At 36.1% G+C, this 23,584-nt stretch overlaps 1 protein-coding gene across 2 annotated transcripts in view; it reads left to right on the forward strand.

Moving 5' to 3' along the window:
* LOC127622802 (carbohydrate sulfotransferase 8-like) overlaps positions 1-23,584 on the forward strand; it is a 218,165-nt gene that overhangs the window by 26,861 nt on the left and 167,720 nt on the right. For both annotated transcript variants that reach the window (XM_052096890.1, XM_052096891.1), the window contains exon 2: positions 23,183-23,381. In XM_052096890.1, coding sequence (XP_051952850.1) covers positions 23,228-23,381 — 154 coding nt within the window. In that variant the 5' untranslated portion in view covers positions 23,183-23,227. The remainder of the gene's footprint in view (positions 1-23,182; positions 23,382-23,584) is intronic.

Consider the following 23,584-nt stretch of genomic DNA (forward strand, 5'->3'; position numbering starts at 1 on the left):
TAACAAATGCATAGCAACATGCTAAAAATGACTCAGAACAACTTAGCTACTACATATCAACTAGAAAGCACCCACAACACCCTAGCATCGTGACAGTAGGTTTTGCACAGGCAAGCAGCACTCACTTTCTCTTTAGAACATGTAAAAATCTAGTTTTATGGCTGGTTGTCCTACAGTACTTAAAGGTCTGTGTTGTTTAATTCTATGGTTAAACTATAATGTTCCATGCAGCTCTGCATTCGTATGCAATAAAGCATTATTTTCATTACCTAAAAGCATTAAGTAATGACCATTCAAAAGAGAGTTGCATTGCATACTTACAGTAGTTAATGATCTGTAGACCACAAAAGCAAGATGGACATTACAAGGTCAAACACACACACATATACACAGCATTTACACAGCCTCACCCATTTTAAGGAATTATTAAAATCCTGTTCCTGTATATCAGTGCTAAGGTGATTTAATTAATATTGGTTTAAATTATAAAGCCTTGGTCCTTGTGACAAACCATCAAGATTTGTGACTGGACAGATTTACTATCACTCATGCCCTCAGAGGTCTGCGATTGGTGGATTTTACTCATAAATATACAGTATATTTGACCTATTAACATCTATACACGGTATTGTAAAACCTGCAAATAAAAGGGAATTTTTAAAAAGGAAATTAAGTAAATCATAACAAGTTGTGAAAAACTATATACACTTTTGAAGTTATGCTCTGCTCTAATCGTTTCATTGGTTGGAAAAGGCTTATTGTTTATTTAAAAAAATCCTTATCCAGTATCCAAGCAATTGAAAAATGTATCGGTCAAAAGGTGAATGGATCCTATATATCCAATACCTCCAGAATCAACACAAAGCAGTTCCAGTTTCTCTGGTAAATATTATTATATATATATATATATATATATATATATATATATTATTATTATTTTTTTTTTTAGGTTGATTGGAACCAAAAAGTTTTAAAGAACCACTGAAGAACCTTTATTCTTATGAGTGTATGATTGCTAAACATACTGCACAACAAAACATAACTCACATATTTAAACATTTCTAAAGAAAATATGTGGTGCTTTCCCATGCAAAAAATTCTGCCTCGTCGTTAAAGTGTACAGAGTGGTTCATAGTGTGTTGTTCTGGGTGGTTGCTAGGTGGTTTTGTAAAAAGAGACCGCACAATTTGAAGTACCTTTCACGTCCGTAGCGCAAAAGGTGCTGGGCTAGAAATATCACGAAAGAAATGCTGTGTATCACCTGTTTTTGCAAACAGTTGTGGCTGTTAGATGATGGACAAAAAAAACTCTTTGACGAAAGCTGTGGAGTGTTTCTGTTTACTGTAACATAAGGCTGGCGTTACACATTCTACTCTGATTTGCCTACATCCTTTACTTTACCAGGATCAAACAGGGTCCGCTGTGTAAAGTCAAACCTAATTATACAGTCTCTCTTTTGACTTGATGGTGAACAGCAACCACAATATAGCAGATGAGTCATTCAAGTTTAATTGTAACATGTGCAAATATTTACTAATACAGTACTGATGGCATAATGTAGGGATATCCTTCAGGCAGGGCGCAGAATTAGCTTTATGTCACACCTGTCAATGTGTTGACTTAAGAAAATTCACAGACCAGAAACATTATTTTATTAGTAGTTTGAAAACAGATTTGTCAATGCTGCATTCCCACCATGCTAGAGTACACAATATAGGAACAGCTATAATGTGTGTATGAAATGTGTGCTGCAATTCTCCACCATTATATCTAGGAACAGTATGTGTGAGCTAGGAATACATTTAAACTGACCTTATTCTATATCATTATGTAAGAACATTTATAATGGAATTATTCACATTCAACAACGATTATTAGAAAGATAAATGACATATAACTAGATTTTTGTCTGAATTAAATTCCCCACCATTAAAATCGTTGTATCCACTCACAATTTCTATTGTAAAGAATTAGCTTTAATAAGGGAATTATGATTAATTCACTTATTGGAGTAAAATTATTCTCATGGCTTATTGAAAATAATATTACATACACATATTTAGGTACAGAAATAATTTAAAAACAGGGATGAGATTATTTATCAAAATATACCACAGTCAAATTATCTTTGAATACAGACAAATTTTATTGCTATTCTAAACATAAAAACAATCTAGCACATACAAGATGAAACAGGTTGGTGAGTTGTGACAGATTGTGAAGTAAATGATTAATACAGAGAAAATGAGCTATATGGAGTCTGTTGACAATGCCTTAAGAACCATTTATCCTTCTTTGAGTCTAAATCGATTTGCAATCAGATTACACAAAGTATTTAATTAATACACCAGCACTTTGAGCAAAAGACTGGAGATGTACTTGTGTGTCGTTGCGTTTCCTTGCGTTGCGTGCTTTGTGTTGCTTGGTCCTTTGGCTCTTTGTTGAAAGTTCGTCCGTCTATGTTTTGGACTGATGTTATGATCACGGATAGTTATTGTCTGGATGAAGCAAGGCCTTCTGCAAGGAGGACTCGCGACTCCCGTTGGGTGTGTGAACCGTAGAGCAGAGAGTGAGAGGCTTCCTCGGGACTTGGTGTGTCTCGAGTTTTCCTTGGACTCTACATGTCATAGAGGATCTGGAAGCAGCAAGATAGCTGAAGAGGAGAGACCAAGCGACGGTTCAAAAGAGAGCATTGAAAGAGAAGTTCAGCAGAAGAAGAGTTCTTCCTTGGGTAGGAACATTTTGAACTGAAATTGGCTGCACCCCAAAAATGTCCTGAGTAAAGTGTCTTAGAGTCACATGGTTGACTGGTCTGTCCATTTCCCAAAGTTGATTTACAATCCTTTGTGGAGGATTCTTACAAACTCACGCTCAAAAATCGTGCATGTTTACTCATGAACATTTATATCTTGACAACATTACAAGAGACATGGCATTCGTTGTCATCAACATTCTCTACATAAACAAGCAAGCATTTACCTACTAAATATGACATTCTTTCATGAATATTATACTAAGGGGTTAGGCAATCAGGTTTCTCATACTGTATAATGTATTATCCATGTTGTAAAACCAATTAATTAACCAGTAGGATTTGAAAACCAGGGATTTTCATGTTTTGTTATTTAAAAGTATACACCCTCACAAACAAAAGCATTGCCTTGACCAACTCGTTCCTCAGCATGAGCCATGGGGGGAAATTGAGGGAAGGTCCAAAACTCAAAAAGGCATTCCTGAATGCAATGTGCTTGGTTGGACTGCAAAACCATTGTGTGTAGATCCAACAGCTGTCTGAAAAGAGCGACATCCATGCTGCCATCGAAAAATCTAGCAGAGATAGCAGTGCCTGTCTCTTCTTTTGCCAGAATACCCATGTGATCCACGAAAAGGGCAGAAGATAAATTAGTTAAAAACCTTGCTTCTCCTCATAGAATCCCAAAAGAATAATGGCACCTACGAAGCACTCCATGCATTGGTTCGCCATCACACAGTTGGGGAATATTCTCTTATTCCAGCCCCCTTGTTCAGCGGCCGGGGTCACCGGTCCATGCATGATCCCCTCCTCTGCGAGCATTTCGCTTAGAACTGGGAGGGGAGAGAGAGCGAGGCAGAGGCCACTCCTCCATTGCTTTAATCATTGTCACAGATCGTCACAGAAAAAGACAATAGGGTAAAAGGGGCCCATTTTGTTTCCTTACCTTCCAACAATGAAGCATTTTTAATTGCGAAGGCTAAGGACATGCATGGGCTTTCACACACGCTGGTCAGCAGAAAATGGTCGCCGAACTAGGAGGATTCTGGTCTCCATTCGTGTTCCTATCTTCTCAGACACAAAGCCGAAATTCCAAATGGCTCCAGAACATGGTGTTCCAAATCTGGATACCATAAAACTGGAACAAGTGGGGATAACACCTCATGGTGAGAAATTGCGAGCCTTGATTTAGCATCGTTGTCCATGTCGATCCCTTGAAATGGTTGGAAAAAAACACATTGAAATTGCTCTGAAATTTCCGTACTGTCAATAACGTCCTTACATAAGGGAGAAATATAATCCTCACTTCGACGTGAGTCACTAAATGCAAATTAGTAAATTAGTGCACTAAAGAACAGAAAATCTGACTTGATGGCATGAAAGCGGGCACCTTAATGAAGCCTGTTACGTAGCACCCAAGGGGGCGTCGATCATATGCAGCTCGAGTTCTCTGAAAGTGTTACGAATGAGGCAGCGAAGCAGACGAGGAGAGCGGATCTAAATGCAGACTCACTTTATTTAAACAGTCAAACCAATAAACACAAAGGAAAACCCTCAATGGGGAAATAAACATAAAACTGAGAACACGATGAAACAAAACTGAAAACTCGGGCAGGGAACACATACCAGGCTAACAACAACATTCAACGATAGACAAGGACTGAACCAAAAACCAGGGTTAAAATACATGAACATAGGAAAAAGGGACCAATGAACAAACAGAACTCAAACAAGATGATAAGGTGATAAACAGAAACCAAAGGGAAACTAAACGAGGGCAGGTGAAAACAATGAACAGTGAACACGAGGGCTGACAGGAAGACTATGGAGGTACAAGGGTGACAAGTGAAAACTAAGGAATAACAAAAGTGACAAAAATGACAAACAAAGGGCAACAGTGAGACAAGACAAGGTATACGTAACAGAAAGGGAACAAAATGTTTGTAGAACAGCAGCAGTGTCGCCTACTGTATAGATGTAAAAAATAAAAATATTTGGTTAATTTCATTCTTGGTGTATAGACTATTCGTTGTCACGAATTTGGTGTGAATAGCCTTCAGTCACCTTTCACTTTCATTGTATGAGAAAAGATGAGATAACATCTCTTGTTTTCGACAAGTAATATGGATGAGTAAATTACAGAATTTTCATTTTTGAATGAACCGTTCCTTCAATCAGTTCAAATAGTGACAACAAATAATTAAATTATTCATTTATTCATCACTAACAACCCACAGTCACAAACATTCTTTCAAGTTCTTTGTTAACGTCAACATCGGCTGGAAAGTAATCCAGCTGCTGTGGTGAGCGCCAAAATCTGCTACAGACACACAGGATCAGACCTGGATGTTGCTACAAATAATTCATCAGGGAAAGACACTCAGGGAGACCTGGGGGATTTTTAAGTGTATCAGACAGTATCAATATTTCATTGCCATACCTAGCAAGCCTTTTTTTAAATGCTTGAATGAAAAATTGCATTGCCTCAGACGAGTTTGGTGTTCAAGGTTACAATTGTTCAGAGGATAAAACTGCGTCAGTGAGTCGCTTGATATGCAAGTCCATTTTATTAAACACACTGCTGGCCTTTATGTGGAGGCTATGGTTTTGTTCGGTGCAAGGATGAACCATGAGTGTGTTTGGATGTGTGGAAGAGTTTCAAAAGATAAAGAAAAGCTGACGATAGATTGATGTAAATGCTGTGATTCAAAACAGTGAGCTACCTTGCTGTCACTGCCTACAAAGGCCACTTCCTTCTAGGGTAGCAGCCTCAGCTTACTAAAATAAAAGCTTCTTAAACTGGTTTTCTGATTTTAGCTGGTCTGCCATTCTGTTCAGGCTGGTCTGGTTTGCTGGCAAAGGATAGGTTTTGTGTACTTATCTACTAGAGACCAACTAGACCATCTTTAACCAACCTTACAAAAATTGGTTTCATGTTCATGGCAAATTCAATGGACAATTTGCGCAAATTTGCCACAAAGCTCATTTGCTTGTGAAAAGTGGCTAATGTGTGGCAAGTTTGGGCCGAATTCATCATGAACTCTCAACTTTTGTAAGCAAACCAACCAAGTCAAAGCAATAAATTGACTGTTGGGTTTGCAGTGTGTAATTTTCAGTCACAGGCACAGAGGTGCGGTCAACAATAAATCACTAATACTGTTGCAAATAAACAATGTAAGTGTTGTTTGGCATCATTTCATGTTTAACGTTGATGTCAAGTGGGTGGCATATCTATGAATGACTGTATTTAACAGAATAAACATTGAATGACAGGAGTGCATGCATTGCACTCCTAAAAATCTAAAAATAACAATGCTCATTGACTTCAGTTTAACTTTGTGTGGGACTCGGTTTAAAGTCTGAACGGTGTTGGAAGTGGATAGAATGAAGGATTTGAGTTCACATGAGGAAAAGCCGACAGATACACTCTCTGTGGGGGACGATAATATATTGTGTGTGTGCAGATTTACAGTACCAGTCAAGAGTTGTGATACACATACTCATTCCTTATTATTAATATTCATTAAATGATTTAAAGATTTACTCATTTTAATAAAAAAACAATTCCATCTAATTGAATTGAGTAATTATTAATAATATATATATATATATATATATATATATATATATATATATATATATATATATATATATTAGAAATATCTTAAATTATTTAAATATTTCAAATAGGCTAGTTATATGAATTGAGTCAAACATAACACAATTTAATTTTATGGAATTTTGTAATGAAATTGAAATGCATTAAAATAGGCTTATATATATATATATATATATATATATATATATATATATATATATATATATATATATATATATATATATATATATATATATATTTGTGAATATAATGCAGTGACTAGGGCTGTCACAATTATTAGATATGGCTGACCAATAATTGTTTTTAGGGCTTTCAAAATTATGAGAATTAATTGTCATTTTTTTTTATATATTGTATGCTTTATACACATTAAGAAGTTATTTATTCATATTTAATTGGAATATAATCATATAATAACAAAGGGATATCAGAGTTCCTTTTAGGCTGTATGAAATATGATATTTTAAATATACAAATATCGCTGTCCTTTTCTGCATATCGTGGCACCGTTTTGTGGTCCGTTCTGCATAATGTGGCGTCTAATTTTTGCTTATCACGGCCCATTCTGCATGTTTCGCTGCCGACCCACCGGCCTGCTCGGTTCTTCCGATGGACAGTCCACCCCTGATCGGCCCCAAAGTGCGTCGGCCCACCGGGAAAATGGCAACTCATCTAACCTGTAACATTTTTCTGTTCTAGATTCTTCACTTTCACACGTTATTTAAAGGCTCTCCAAGTAAACCCACCATTTCTCATGACAGAAGATTCTCTGTGTATTTGAAAATATGTTTCTCTACAGAAATAGAGTAAGCAGAAGTTTTCTCCTCTGTGTCACTGCATTTATGCACATTGTGTGTCTGATCCCGCAACGACCAAGAACATTTGCCATTACTCAATCATTAAATGAAAGTAAAATTGGTGCGTTTTGTGTTCACGATCAAAATCCTCATTTAGCGCACAGCGCTTATTCAGAAGCACTTTAATCTTCACTCACTCTTCAGAAGCTGCACTGGGTGCGGTCCTCGGTGCAGCTTATGCCTCCTACACACTACACGAATTTCAAAGAAGTCAGATTGTGGTACCGTTTATATTACACAACTGTCTGTCTTGTCAAGGAAGTCGTAGGCTTTTCAAATTACACGAGGAATTGGCAACAGGTGTGAACAAATTACAAAACATTTCACTATTGACGAATCCCTGACGACTATGCCTGCACTCCAAATTACGTTTCCCAACAGATTACACGCGAGAAATGATACGAGATATGAAAACAAATGCATGATCATATGTTATGCATTTCAGAATATGATGTGTACTGTATGTTTTTAATCGCCTTTACATAATGTGTAAACAAAAATGTTAAGGTTTTGGAACAAATTGCTGGTACTTAAATTATCTTTTGGGCTAAATATTCCTTGAAATGTAAGCAGTGGCGGTCATGACTCACATGGTTCACTAATCGAGATCAGACATCACATAATATAATCAATCCAAAATAATGTAGGCAATGTACCCTGCCAATGTTTACTATTCAATTAAATACCAACACGGGACACATTTTACATAAAGATTTGACTAACTTGGTTTGTGCTGGCTTCTAGCAGGTAAAAAATGGTCTGTTTTACATAGGCAGACTGCTTATTTTATTTCTGTGCAGACTGTTAGCAGTCAAATTAAGAGGGAGCAGCATGAATTGCAGGTGAAATGGATATCGGGAATAACAAAATTTAACTTAAAAGTAGTATACAATAGCTAAACTACAGTCAAGCTACTCTTTTGTAATAGTAGAAACCATAGTTACACTACAAGCTACAAAAAAGTAGCTTGGGTTGGGAAGCCATCAATGTGGGTCTGCCTTTACCAGTGTTCATCACCATGGTAACTTACTGTTATGGGTAACAGATAGATACTGAACCAATGAGTTTTAAGTAAAATGTCTTAATTTGGACTTTACAGAAGAAATAATATCATAGAAATCCACAAAATGATAAATTATTCTCCACTTTTCTCCCCAATTTGGAATTCCCAATGTGCTCTTAAGTCCTCATGATGGCGTAGTGACTCGCCTCAATCCAGGTGGCGGAGGATGAATCTCAGTTGCCTCCGCGTGTGAGACAATCAATCCGTGCATCTTATCACGAGATCCTTGAGCTCTCACTGCTGCTATTATGTTTAATTTCTTCATAACTGTACAGTGATCCCTTGTGCTGTTTAAATCATGTGTTTTAATTCTTCATGATTGCATTTTAATTTCTCATTTTTTTAATAACAATCTCTTTTCGAGTTGTTTAAATGTATTTGAATTCTTCTAGACACTTTACGAAAAAGGATTAATTTGTTAACATTTGCTAACATCATTAGTTAACATAAAAAAAATAACAATACTTTTACAGCATTTATTCATCTTGGTTCATGCTAATTTCAACATATACTAATACATCTTTTATATCAAAAGTCTTATTTGTTAACATTATTCAATTTACTATAAACTAATATGAACTAACATTCAACAATTGCAGTTTTTGTTAACTAAAATGAGCAAAGATTAATACATTCTGAAAAATATATTGTTCATGGTTTGTTGATGATACCAAATCCATTAACTAATGTTAATGAATAGAACCATATTGTAAAGTGTTACCAAGTTCTTAATAGATTAATAATGATCGGCCTTCAGCAGAGAGGTAAATCCCACTGATTCTCTCACAATAAATGAATTGCTTTTTTGCTCTCTATCCCTTTCTCTCTCTCTCTCTCTCTCTCTCTCTCTCTCTCTCTCTCTCTCTCTCTCTCTCTCTCTCTCTCTCTTTCTGGCTTTCTGACGCAGCATTCATGTTTCACTCAATTGACTGTTCACTGCTAATGTTACTTATTCATTTGCATCAGTGCTTGCATGCAATTAATTTTAAACTCAGGATTAAAGCCTGAGTTGACAGATAAAGTCGATGAGCAGCCAATTAAGCCTGATTGGTTTGATTTTGTCAATTTAATTAATCCTGTAACCCCGAGTTTGTTCAACTAGCTTCAGGGTACAGGGCCCTGGTTCCTTTTGGTCCTTTTGGTCCTTTGTATTTCCCTGTCGGTCTGCTTTATTGGATTTATTGGCCATTTTTTTACACCCAGTTTTTTGTTTAGTTGATGCTTTTCCCCAGGGACGGATTATGACTTGCAAAGGCCCTGGGGCCAACTATCTCCAAGATGTTGTTGAGCGGGGGTGGGGGCATTTTTTTGGCCAAAAGATCGTTTTCATTGTTGATGGGTTTTTGAGCAGGGGGATCGCCAAACTGGATTGAGCAAACTTAAAGCCCAGGGCCCCTCCGGGCAGTCAAGGGCCCCTGGGCACTGGCCCCATTGGCCCGGTCGTTAATCCATCCCTGCTTTTCCCTAATGATAAATGATTTTGAGCTCATAACTGTCTGCACATGGGTTCCCTCTGCATATAACTGACAATTTAATATTGACTCTAAGAATAAGTGAAATATACATTCAGTCACATGTGTCCAAACTGGTACTGTGGATGTTTTATGTGTACATATGTGAGTGTATTTTTTGCAACGGTCAGCAACAGCAGGGGTAACAAAGCTCTTCCCAGCACAATTTCACTTTCTCATTTCTGCCCCCGTGCAAATTTGCTGTACACACCCCATCAACACCACAGTTTCAACTTCACTCCTGGATAAACTGCTTTTCATTACACCCTACGTGCAGGTTAGCAGAACAGGGCAGCAAATGGACCTCCACAGCATCTGTCATCTTCTCAGGAGGGCTTTTAAGACCAGAGCAATCCATTACTGTCATAATTTACAGTCATTCAGGGGTTCTATTACAGCTATTTAAAAGGTTTGCCGTTAAGGGTGGAAAGGGGTTTTATGAATACTGAAAGGCAATGAAAGATTTCTCATAATGCATTTAAACTACTTTTTTTATTTTTTTATTTTTTTTATTTGCAAGACAATTCAAAGAGGAACATGGTATTGCTCAGTGGTAGCTCTTTCATTAATCAGGTGACTCATTCCATGGGAGAAATACAAATAGTTACAAATGAGACAATACATCATAAAGCTATAAAATTAATGTGGATAGCATAGGTCAGATCATTTGATCTTAAAAGAATTTGATGTTAAATGGTCTGACTTTTGATTGTAGTCTCCTTCGCAAATCTGAACGCAGCCTGATAGAGACTTTTGAGATCTCTTATGAAACTCAAAATGATACACACGAGATTACTGGGGAACTTTTTCATAGGAGGAAAAAAAATGTCAACATTTTCTCTCCATTTAATCTTAATGCTGTCTAGGAGAAACAATTGAGATCATAAAGAGATTTGTCATTTGTAATTGTTCTTTTCAAACGGTTTGTACCAAAATGATTTATGCACTTCTAAACTGCTTTTGTGATCTAACAGTGAGTTGTCAAGGAAACAAATGTAGTATAGATGGTTACTTTACTGTATGATTTAAATGAAGATCACATACAAAGACAAAACAGATGCATATTGCAACATTATTCATCTTAAAGACTTTAATTAGACCTTTACAGGCTAAACCTTATTTTTTACATTTTCTGAGTTGTCATTACAAGGCTAGGGATTACCTAGCCTTGTAATGAGTAAGGCTACCTCTATGATTTTTTTGTTTATGATATGCTGGTTTCTAGATATGGCTTTGGTTCCAGCTTCAATGTAAGTGTATGGGATTTTTTTTGAAACTGTAAACATTACTGAGGGTTTGGGGTTTGTTCAATCACTTGCCCTCCGTATGAGCAATAGCAATAGATATTCTTGCCTTAACAGCAAACACCACCAATGAATAGTGATGTTAAATAATTACACTTTATATGAATGTCTTAAAACTATGTTGTTTAGGATGAAAGTTTGTCAAACCTTCAGACTACATTCTGGCAGAGCTCAAGTCATTGTAATACAGTACTAAAGCAAAACCAATGAATTGCACATGCAAGAGATTGGTCCTTGGTTTTTGGTTTATGTAATTTTGTTTGTCAATGGAAAAATTTTTCCAGAACAAACGTGACTCAGAATTAATGACCTCATTAGGTCAGTTTTCAAGTGCAAATATCGATTTAGTACAAACATTGATGTTGCTGCTCCTCTGCAACAGAACAAATACTGTATGTGTTCTGCAAATCACTGCACACTGCCAATCAACTTAAAATAGTACATCGCAATATCTTTTTGATCACAATTAATTGATTTGTTTGACTTTCATCTTTTGTTTCACTTATGTTTCACTATAATAGTTTTAAGAGGCATGGGACTTGATTTTATCCATGTGGAATGGATTGGATCATGGAAAGTGGGCATTACATACTAGTATGGAGCCTAGTGGTAGTATGGGAGGGGCTGAAAAAAAGAGGGCTTTGTGACGTTATCAAAAAGGAAAGTTGTTTCAGAGATGGAGCAAGTTTTTTTATCCTGATAAATAAGACAAACTTTAAACTTGCAGTGACAATTTGAGCTCAATTAGACTATGAATGTTTATTGTGAAAGTAAATATGATCAATTTTGATTTCATTTTGATTTATGGACATCTTGATAAATGTAAATTGTTTTATTTAAGGTTTTCAGTTTGTGCCAAGAAAAGCTGAGAGGGCACATGACTTCTGATGAGAGTCTTGACTCTGAATTAATTTGAATGTAATTAAAGGTGTTAATTACTGCCTACACAGTGAGGACAGAAGCCAGTTATCTGCAGTTTTTCATATAAATCTTTCATGCACTTGCATTAGAATTCAGGATCACATTGAGTCCTCTTAAAGACAAGGATCTGGATGTCTCTCTTTGTTACCCCTCAAGGTGATCACAGTAAATGCTGTAAGAGAGCTTTGTTGTGATGGTTGGCGCAAGCAGAGTGGGCCATATTGACTGATGGGATTGGCACCAGGCCAGTGGATTGTAATTTAGAAATCCCCTCTTGGACATGCCAGCTCTGAGCGGATGCCACAGGCACCACCAGATTTATGGGGCCTAATTATAACAAACTGGAAATGTCGCCATGCTGCCAACTTTTACAATCTATTTGAAAGAACCCAACAGGCGTAATAGACCCTCGACAGATGGATGGTAATTTATATGAAAATGTAAAATTTTATCGGTGTAAATTTGTTTAGGAGGACCAGGACAGGTGGATTTTGTTATTACAGAGGTAATATCATCTCGGTTTGAATCCCTCATTCAGTAATTAATAATTCATTTGGTTTCATGTCTTGCAGCAGTTTTGGGAAGATTGGTTTTTAACTTTAAGCAACGTTTGACATATCAAATGCAGTGCATTTGGAAGGAAAATTACTGCATTACTGATCTAATTAAATCCTCTTTATTTTCTGTTGCAGCCATCAGATATTATTTTGTTGATTATCATTCTGTTCCTTTAAAATATTTTTTTAGCAAAAACGTGCCAATTTAATAATACTGTATGCTGTGCCATCATACTTTGTTTAAGTGTTTTGATGTGAAAAAAATATATATTTTTGTAAAGGATTTTTTTTTAATTGGATTTGAATATGTTCTACACAATAATAAAATTCAAAACAACCCACTCCCAAGTCTCTGTTATTCTAGTCTCCTCTAGAGTCTCTCCTTTAATGGAAGTCTATGGGATGTTTTTCCTGCATTATCATTAGCCAGGCAAAAAGTACAGCAAGTCTAATTGGGTGGAAAAATTAATAGCACACTTCTTCTTGTTCGAATCACAGACTTTTAGTATGAGAACTAGTAGTGGTGAGGTGCTACAGGCAATCAGCACTAATTAAATATGTTGATGTTTTTCAGTGGGTGAGTTTTGCATTATAATCCACACAACTGATAGTGGAAATCTAAGCACCAGAATCCTGCCTGCACTAACTGACCCTGAGAATTCCTGTTAGTGATTAGAAAATAACTAATCCAAAAGAGGTTTAAGCACCTTTTAACAGACTGATAACCCATCTAATGGCATTCAAAGCTTTTCTTTCCAACTTGTTTCTCAAGGGAACATTGCTAACAGGTGATGCATAAAGCTATCAAATTAAAGTTTATCTTCACTTGCTTTCCATTTGTCGAAAGAAATGCAAAAACACTAACTTTGAGAAGTATTTATACTTATATTTAGACATTTATTTAGCTCACAACTTTCCAAAATATTCAAAAGATTAAAAAAATAAATAAATAAAAAAGAATCTTCCCCTTCACTATCAAAATAAAAGAAAATAAGGTAATACGTAATCTTACATATGGAACAGTCGCAATGTATTTTCAATATTATTTAAAATACCAAGTTAGGGAAGTAAATAGTGAATGAGGTGGTCACTCTACTCAATCACTTTACCCTTAATTTGGAATATTTCCATCAGGAAAGGTGCATAGGTCAACAAATCAAAATCTCCACCAAAAATTCTAATTCGCTACGATGCACTTTTTATTTGGCCACGACTTTCCAGTTAGAGAGACCTAAGACATTTTATATTTTTTTCTGATTTAAACGCTGGTTGCAAAAAATGCTACATTAGGAAAGTTTGATTAATTCCCACAAATCAGTTAAAAATTTCCAGTCCAAAGAATCGATTTATACCTCTGATACAGGGATCATTCAAAACTGGAGCTTTGATTATTTATTTACAGATTTCTTGTGCCCAAGACAGCATAAAAACAAGCTTTACATCTTTAAAACAGCGACTAGGTTGCCCAGAAACTCTTTATAAGTATCTTTTTCAAATGGTGTTCTCTGAAAATGTGTTATTCCTTTTTTAACATATTCATGTGTTAGTGTTCATCATAAAGCATATTTGCCCATTTCTGACTTGTCCATATTTTGCTGGATTATTGCAAAAGATCTAGAATGTATGAGCTCATGAATATAGACAATATAAAGCATGGACAGATATGAACAAGACTTTACACAGAAACATAAAAACACATGGATCTCAATATTTCCAGTTTGCAGAAAACAAATCTTCTTTTCAATATCTCAAATTATCTTCAACCTCCTAAAAAGTCTTTATGTTAGAAACTTAACAGATGTGCTCTTTTTGGTTACATTAAACTGGGATTTCTTCTTATAAAGATAAATATAGATATTTAAAAGATATATAAAAATACAGCATCTGCTAACCTCTCACGGATGGCCAGTTTCTCTTCCATCACTTGAATTTGGGAATTGTCTTCAATTTTAATATGATTTCAGTTTCACATTGGCTCCAAAGTGAGAAAACTATTGCAGCTGGACGATTCATTATTTTGTTCAAAGTTTGGCTTCGTGTGGGTTTTATACACTTCCAAGTAGTATTGCAGTTAATAAACAAAATAAATATGGCTTCATGGACCAGTAAGGGCTGCTGGTCAGTTACAAATGGATATTGTTGGAGCACCAATCCCAGAGGAAATACAGGGAGCCGTTGTATCTGGGTCACTCACAATGGCTTACCAAAGTGAAAATGCCCCTCTTTCACTTTTTTTTTAAAAAAATTCTTACTTGATTCATTGGCACAGAAAATAGAACAAAAGAGTTGAATCAAATATTTTGAGTTGCTGTTCTCTAATTGATTTCATTCATGTCTGTAGCACAAATGTTGCAGGACAAGTTACACACTACATTTTAATACTTGTGGTTTTAGGTTTGTTAAATCATTAACCCCATTGTAAATATGAGCAATAATAATGTTGATGCTCGCCTTAGCAGCTCCCACTATCTACTGAAAAGGTTTTTAAAAAAACAAAGCACTTGTGATAGTCATTTGTGTTAGTAAGCCTTCAGTTAATGAACTGTGACTGTTGCCCAAAGTGTTTGTATATTGCTGCTTTAATACTGCAGTCCTCCTGTGGCACACATCTTTATGTAGAAGACTTGCTTTCATAGACTGCTTCCATCAGCAAAATGCAAAGATCGAACGCATATTACACAGGTCAAGGACTCTCAGGACTCCTCTGTACGCCTGTGACTGGACACAAAGCTGTTAGGTGTCTTGTAATAAAGTGAAGTACAGGAATGTCAGCAGCGTGATTGCTCTATTAATTAAACTGTAAATTAGAATCTTTCACACCTGCTGCATATCGAACATATTAATATGTGGCATTCTGACGGATGTTTAATTACTTTATCAATGGCATCCTCCATTCTTTATTAGAAGTGTTTGATAAGGCAAGCATAATAACCACAGATTAAGGGTAATATCTGATATAATGGGGGCTGAAATGGCTGCGATGCTCACATGCTGCTATTCTCCGCATATCTGGGAGTACCCGTTCTCAAAAATGTTCTGGTGGATTGTGAGGTCCCACTTTGATAAGCAGCTATGGGTTAAACACTTCCGAATGACAAGGGCTATGTCCAAAAAATTGTGTGCCAAGGTCGAAACTTTCGTTGGGCAAGTCACATCAAGCTACTCACGCTCTACATTTCACATGCACAAATGGTAAAAACATGTCATCCTATTGCAAATAAACAGTTTCCATCACCTTATTGAACATTTTAACTAATGGGAAACACTAGAAAATCCACGTGCTCCAAGCATTACATTTTAAATTAATTTTGAAAATTAGTCGCATATCCATTCAGGATTTCTTATGCACAATTTCGAAATGCATACAAAACAGTTGGATGGAAACGATGGAAACTACAAAATACAACGGTGATACTCAGGGCTGGACTGGTAATCTGGCATACCGGGCATTTTCCCGGTATGCCAGATTTGCACTTTGGGGCCGATCAGGGGCAGACTGACCATAGGGAGAACCTAGCGGGTAGGTGGGTTGGCCGCAAAACAGGCCGAATGGGCCGCGATAAGCTAAAATGAGCCGCCGCGTTATGCAGAAAAGGACAGCGAATCCTTTAAAGTGGGGCCGATCACCCCCCGCCCCACCCCGCTCAACAACTTTTGGGCCAGTTGCTATATACAATCCCGGGCCGATTTCTCTTCCCAGTCCAGCCCTGGTGATACTATGGTTACTGTCTTAGACATTTGTAGGAACACAAAAGTATGGTTAATTTTTGTAAGGTAATATTAGGGTTAATTTTAGGGTTAGGAGTGGGTGTAGGGTGTTGTAGTAGTTTCTGCCAATTTGGTGAAAAATCACTCAACATCTTTGGGGTTTTGATTTCAGATGAATAGACTTTATTATCATACCATAAAGCCGAGTTGCCTGCAGTAAAACCACCACAACAACACCACAACAACAACTGAAGCATCTCTGGGTTTGGTTTCACTTAAATACATCTCCTCAAACAAGGTGGGGCTTACACTTTTTTAAACATGCCTTATCTATCATCCTCTTCTGTGACTCTGGTCTGATCATTTTTAGAAGTGAACAGGAACCACCATTGGAGGACATACATTCTCCCAGTGGTCATGTGAGCACATATGTAAAGCTATTTCTGTTTCTGCACACACCATCAAATAGTCACACATATGTTGAGCACACATTACATCACTTTACACACACACAGTAAACTGCATGTTTGCCCGTCAGACATAACTGTGGTACAAATCAACAATGTTTACATTGATTACACCTGATTAATTTATACTTAACTTGATAAAAATATACTACAGTGTCTGTGGAACTAAATAAACACAATAAGCACACTGCTATTTAATTAGGAGTGCAAAAAGTGTTTGCACAGTGGTGAAAATAGCACTTAGTGAATTTTGCACTAAGTGCAAAGAAGCAGCTTTTTTTTACTGTTAAGACTTAGTGTAATATCTAGCGCTATTTGAACTTAGCAAAACTTTTTTCTTCAGCAAATATAATATTCTAGTTTCTCCTATTAAAGAGCCTTTCATGTGTATTAATTTTTTTATACATTTTATTGTATCTTCCTTGTAATGTAGTTTTTTAGCACAGAGAAAATTTGATTTTTACTATCTTTGATCTTCAGGATGTTTGACAAATTATATTGCTACACAGTAAATAGTTTCAGTTTCTCCAATTTTACTAAATCAACACTATTTAAAGCAGCTTTGTGAACTGTTTAACTGATCTCTGTGCTTGTCTGACACCAAACAATGCTGAACTGGTTGGCGACATTGATCTGCCAGTCTAAAGCTCTGACCTGTGTATAGTATAATTAACCAAACAAGCTTATTGATTCGCTTGTTGTTGAAATTGTTTGTGTGCATTGGAAGAGGGGGAGATGTTGTGTTGACTATAAATAAAATCAGAATGGATAGAATGTAATGAATGCAGGAAGACCCTTACCTGTATATTTTTCTGTCAGTTTTAGAAGGTTTCTCTGGTTTAGGGCAGAATCGGCCTTTCTGCGTATCTCCTGTTTTCCATCTTAAGCTGCGTTGATGCAAGATGTTGTATTTCGTTTGAGGGCAGGTGCGTATTTATTTAACACTGTAAATCAGAGGATTGTAGCAGAAATGGTCATAAAACACAAGGTCTATTGAGGAACAACAGGCAGATTGTTTTCAGGCAGGACCACTAAATTAATGTTTACAACAGCTGTGACAGTTCTCACGGAAACGGTCTCAAATGCTGCTTGGATCCATCAATGACTGTACTGTTTGTGCGTGTGTGTGTGTGTGCTGACAGTGAGCGTTTGCGTGACTTGTTAGCTGTGTGCAGTGAACAGAAGTGATTTGTTGAGCAACGCAGCACCTGTCGAGCTGCGAGTCGGTTTCAGACTGAAAGAAAAAAGTGTTGGAGAAAGAACAGTGTTGATGGAACAAAAACAACAACTATGTTTTAAAACACACTGAGCTGCCTTACTGTCTACAGTCTAATAACGCAGCTACACTCTAAGGCAGCATCGTAACTGAAACGAAACATCATAAATGACTGATTTGGAATGCTCTACTTAGAGAGCTACTCAAAGAAATAGCACTCCTCACACGATGCATAAAAGAGATTTGGCTTACAAATGCTTTCAATAGGGTTTGACATTAGCATGTTGCTAAGCTAACCATACAAAACTCATATAAGCCTAAAAATGGAGATCATACGCAAATATTGTTTTTTGTTTTTTCTTTCTTTGTTTCTTTGTCATTGTTGGACATTAGCATCTTGCTAAGCTAATGACGCAATACTCTAATAAGCGTAAAATACAGCTCACAGTCACCCACAAAAACTCACAAAAACACACAATCGCATGTTGCTCTGTCTGACAACAGAATATTCTAATTAGGATGAAAATACATAGCAAACATATCACAACAACAATATTTGTCAATACTTGTCGATACTAAGTATTGAATTAAATGTAAGCATGAGTACATTTATACATTTATATCTCAACTTTGTCAGCCATATTTGATAGATTTGTTTCACTGAGGTTGTCACAATGCACTCTAGGATTGCTTCTTAAGATACATATGCTGCCTTTGTCAAAAGAAGCTTACAAGGCGGCATTATTATGCCTAAAACACACTCTAGGCAACTACGTGAACACAGAAGCTTCTAGCTTTCATGTGTCCTGGTTTTTTGAAAATTTTCAGAGCACATTTTATAATGCAGCTCACTAGGTTTTGGAACAGAGCCAATATCACAAGAGCAAACTACATTTTAAGCTTTTCTTATTAATTAAATTCTTAATCTTTCTCTCCAAGTGAAGCACAACATTTAGAAAAATGCAGCATTATACCAGAAATGTGAGCACATTACAGATGATACATAAATGAAGGTGAAGGAAAGCAGTTGGAAGCTGAAGCACGCACGCTCGCACACTCACAGTGTATTTCCATTGAACCTACATGATTTAATACAGCTGTGTAGGAAAACCTGCTCTCAATTTAATTAAACTCTAATTAAAATCTTTACATACAGCGCTGCAATTATTTTGTATGTGAGGACTGCAATTCGTCAGAGAAAGGTGTGAAAACTATGCCTTGCCCATGTCAAATGGTGAATGTGAGTATTATAATTTGTCAGAGAAAGGTGTGAAAATTGCCCCCCAACCTGAAATCTGCAAACAGGCCCAATACACAACACAGAAGTGATGCAGCGACTGCCATCCCTACACAAACTCTTTCAATGCATGCATGCTTCACTGACTTACACAACAGGAAACTATTTTAACTTCAAAGTCCCCAGAATAAGTGTGCAAATCTAAAAAGTTTTTTCTAACATAATGCAATGCATGATGTCACTTCTCATAACTGAAAGCCTTTTAATTGAGTGAAAGTTTAGTTTTGAAAGTTTTTCATTATAAATGTTATCTTAAGCACCGTCATATGTGGGTGGTGCAAAGTGTATGTACACATTTAGACTTTTTAGGTCCGTTATATGTCAACTGTAGACACCCTGGCAACATCAAATCACTATGGTAACATACTCCAACTACTGCATCTGCTTGTATTATCTAGTCTCATTTCCATATTAAACCAAGAATTTGTGCTTGCTCATATATTTGCAATATGGAAGAGAGCAGATCTGTAAAAGGTTAATTAACTAGTTTAAAATTCATACATACACTCCAAAAAATAAAGAGGACAAGAGGAAATATGAATAAATTACTTTTAGTGAGGTTTCTGCCAGTAAAAAAAAAAAAAGAAAAAAGGCAAAATACAATCACTCAGGTTTACACATTTCAATATAACAGACATCTTGAAACCAGTTGTGGAAAAAAATAAGCAGTTTGGACATGAGAAAATGAGAATGAATTTTGTGCAGTAAGCATGCAATTTTTTGTTCTTCCAATTTGGGACCTATTCATTTTCAATTATACATTTGGAAAATGCTTTAATCCAGAGCAATTTACAGTGCATTCATGGAATATTGTATATTTTATCAGAATGTCAGAACGCTACCTCAGCATTGTTAACACTATTCTTTACCAGAAAGGTCTGAAAAATTGCACTTATTCGTAAATGTATCTTTTATTGTTTTTTATTTTAATTGTTACATTTGCTCACAATAGAAATAAATAGAATATATACTCTTTAAATTAAAAGTATAACAGAATATGCTGAATCTGACAATATATGGTGGAGATAATATATACAGTAAATATGCCTTTATAACACTTTAACACTAAAATGCTATTTTTTAGTTTTTTGGGCAGTGTATTCAAATGCATTTAGTGAGTCAAATTTCTGTCTCTCTCTTTAGTTCTTCATTGTAGTAGGTTTCCGTTCTGATTGTTTCTCCTGTGTTCTTGTCATCTTGTTACTGTGGTAAACTGTGTCTCACGCTGTGACAGGTTCTCTAATGAGACTCACACACTAACGAGTCTTGTTCTGGTCCAGAATATTAATACTCTCTGAAAAAACTGATATAATTATGCACACGATGACAGCATAATATAATTGCTTCTTAACCCAAAGAGAAAGACATGGAGGAAATGAATGCTGCATTGATTATTTTGTTTATAAGTTAAATAAAAATAGATTTACAAGTGAATAGTGTAATATTCAAATGTTTACAAATCAATTTTAATTGTTAAATATTTTGTGGTAGCAGAGAAAGAGAAGATTTGGCCGGAGGTGAACTTTAAAGCCAAAACGCGGCACCACCTCTCAATGTCACAAATGGCCCGAAGAATTCCAGCAACCCTGGTTCGAATCTGCCTTTTATCCCACTCTTTAATCTAATAATTTCCTTTAAAACTACTTTCAGAATATCTGTCTAAATTCAGAAATTACTTTTCCAAGATTTAGGGTTAGCCCTAGCCCTAGAGTCGCTAACCATAACATTTATCATAAAACAGAAGCCAAATACAGAAGCTTCCAGTCTCATGTATAGTGTCAAGATATTTTTTATGATGAAAGGTCAGCTGCCAATTACCTATTAATGATTAATATTGAATATAAATTTAGACATAAAATACACAGTTTTGTTCAAATGTTCTGTGCTTGCTACCTCTAAACATATTAGAATCTGTTTGATAATAGTATGCATGAAAGTTAAAAAGTTGAAATACACTGAAATTAAGCAAAGGCATTCTCTTAACCTGCTAAATGTTAATCGCACCAAAATCAAATGTTCCCGCCTTTAAATGGTCTGCACTTATATAGCGCCTTTTATTCAAAGCTTTTTACACTGCATCTCATTCACCCATTCACACACACATTCACACACCAATGATGGCAGAGCTACCATGCAAGGTGCTAGCCTGCCATTGGGAGCAACTTGGAGTTCAATGTCTTGCCCAAGGCAAGAGTTGTGTGGGCCACTAATCGAACCACCAACCTTGTAATTGGTGGACAACCCGCTCTACCAACTGAGCCACAGCCGCCCATGATTTGATTAACAGTTGACCACAAGGAAATCTTACCCTGAACAAAAGTGGGCATAGTTCAGGTGCGTACTGGCCATTGGGATGTTGGTGAATATTCCTTGAAACAGGGCCAAATGGGCCGCTATAAGCTTAAATGGGCTGCCATGTTATGACCCCCCCACCCCCCTAAAAAAAATTTGGGGCTAATTTGATGCTGCCACACACGTTTCAAAACTCGGAGGAACATGACAAAATTGCACTCTGGAATCCATTTCACTGGCTTGTAGGGATGGGCGATACCACTTATTTTCTTTTCGATCCGATACCAAGTACTTTTAGGCCAGTATTGCCAATATCGATGCCAATACCGATACCTCTAATTAAAAAAATTATTAACTTCAATTATTACTTTTTAATTTTGTATATATTTACAGGTCTAATCAGAAAATGTTTAGGCTGCTTTGTTTACATTTAAAACATTTGTAAGTATAAGCAACATATAAAACCCCAAAATTAACCATAGATATTGTTATATGGTTACTATTACTAAAACCAAGTTACCATATGGATACTACAGTAATACTGTAGCAAAACCATGGTTAATTTTATCAACACCATGACTACAGTCATGGTTAAAACAATATTACTACAGTAAATCCATGGGTAGTCTTCATAAGGGTATATTTATCCAGATCATTATCGATGTTTAACTCCTCTGAATTTAAATAAGCCTGTAAAAATGGTCACACAAGCCCATTATAATACTTGTCATGTCTAGGTTTGTCATTACTTGTGACTTGTAACTGTTTTTCTGTCATTACCTCAGGAAAGCACTGCTCCCTATTTGAACAAGTGCTATGACTGAAGGGGTGAGGGCTGTCTGCTGGTGTATTTTACGAGCGGAAGAAGCCATGTAACAATTCACTCATATAATTATTCTTTTCCAGTTCGAAGCTTATGAGCTGCATTAATATTTGTGTTATCTAAATAATAAGATCACTAGTTAAAAAAAAACTTCAGAATCTATATTTTAATGTGAGGATCATATTCTTGATACCATGTCAGTATCGGAAGTATCGATACTTTAGTATCGATCCTCCCATCCCTACTGGCTTGCTGATATTTAAGAATCGCAGCTGCATTTGACATCCAATTATGTTTTTTGCTCTTTAAAATCTTATTTGTGAGCAGAGATGATGCCAAAGTCCTTCTGATGATCAGATCATTTTCCAGTCTGTGGAGTAGATACAACTGCGGATCAAGTGAAAAAACATAATTTGCAAATAAAATTCTTATTTGTAATAATTCATTACAAATTATTTAAACTTGTGTCAAATATGTCATCCTACACTTCTGTTGAATTGTATTAATATTCTCTAAATATTAATTAATTATATTATATTATATAGAGTAACAAAAAAATTATAATCTCTAAATAACTCTAAAGGATTTTATTTCTGTCTCCTGAAGTTCACTTAAGGACACGTTTGTCAAAGTTTCTGCATCGGGAAAAAAAAGTCATAAATTTGTTTTTCAAAACAATTTTCACCCTCTCTTTAACCTTTAGAACTCTTCAGCAATTCAGCAAGCTGTTTTTCATGATATGATCCCTTGACTAAAATGTCAAACATTTTGTTTTTTATATCTTTCTTACTACAGGTGTATCTTTTGTACAGAGCAGCGAAGTTCTTTTTGGATCGTAAGATGCTGGACATTCTTTGTGGACGGCGGAGGTTCGGGGCGTCAGTTCGTACACTGCCGTGCTCGTTTTGGTTTGTGCTGCTTTTTGCAGTAGGGGGAGTTGTTCTCTTCATACACCTGCAAGATATTGCCGACATCATGCAACAGCAGGCTCCAGGTGAGTACAAAGCCTGAACACCAAACAATGAATTAACATCCACCATTCTGATATGATATTAATTAAGATCATGAAATGTCATGTGTGCCGTTCACATTCCAAGCACGTGGTAGGTTGGATAGAAAGTTTACTGACACCTATAGTTTTTTAAAGTTTCTCTATATGGAATTTCTATATCTGTGCATTTTCTCAAATTACATTGT

Source organism: Xyrauchen texanus, chromosome 29 (genome assembly GCF_025860055.1).
Source record: "Xyrauchen texanus isolate HMW12.3.18 chromosome 29, RBS_HiC_50CHRs, whole genome shotgun sequence".
NCBI classification, from domain to species: Eukaryota; Metazoa; Chordata; class Actinopteri; order Cypriniformes; family Catostomidae; genus Xyrauchen; species Xyrauchen texanus.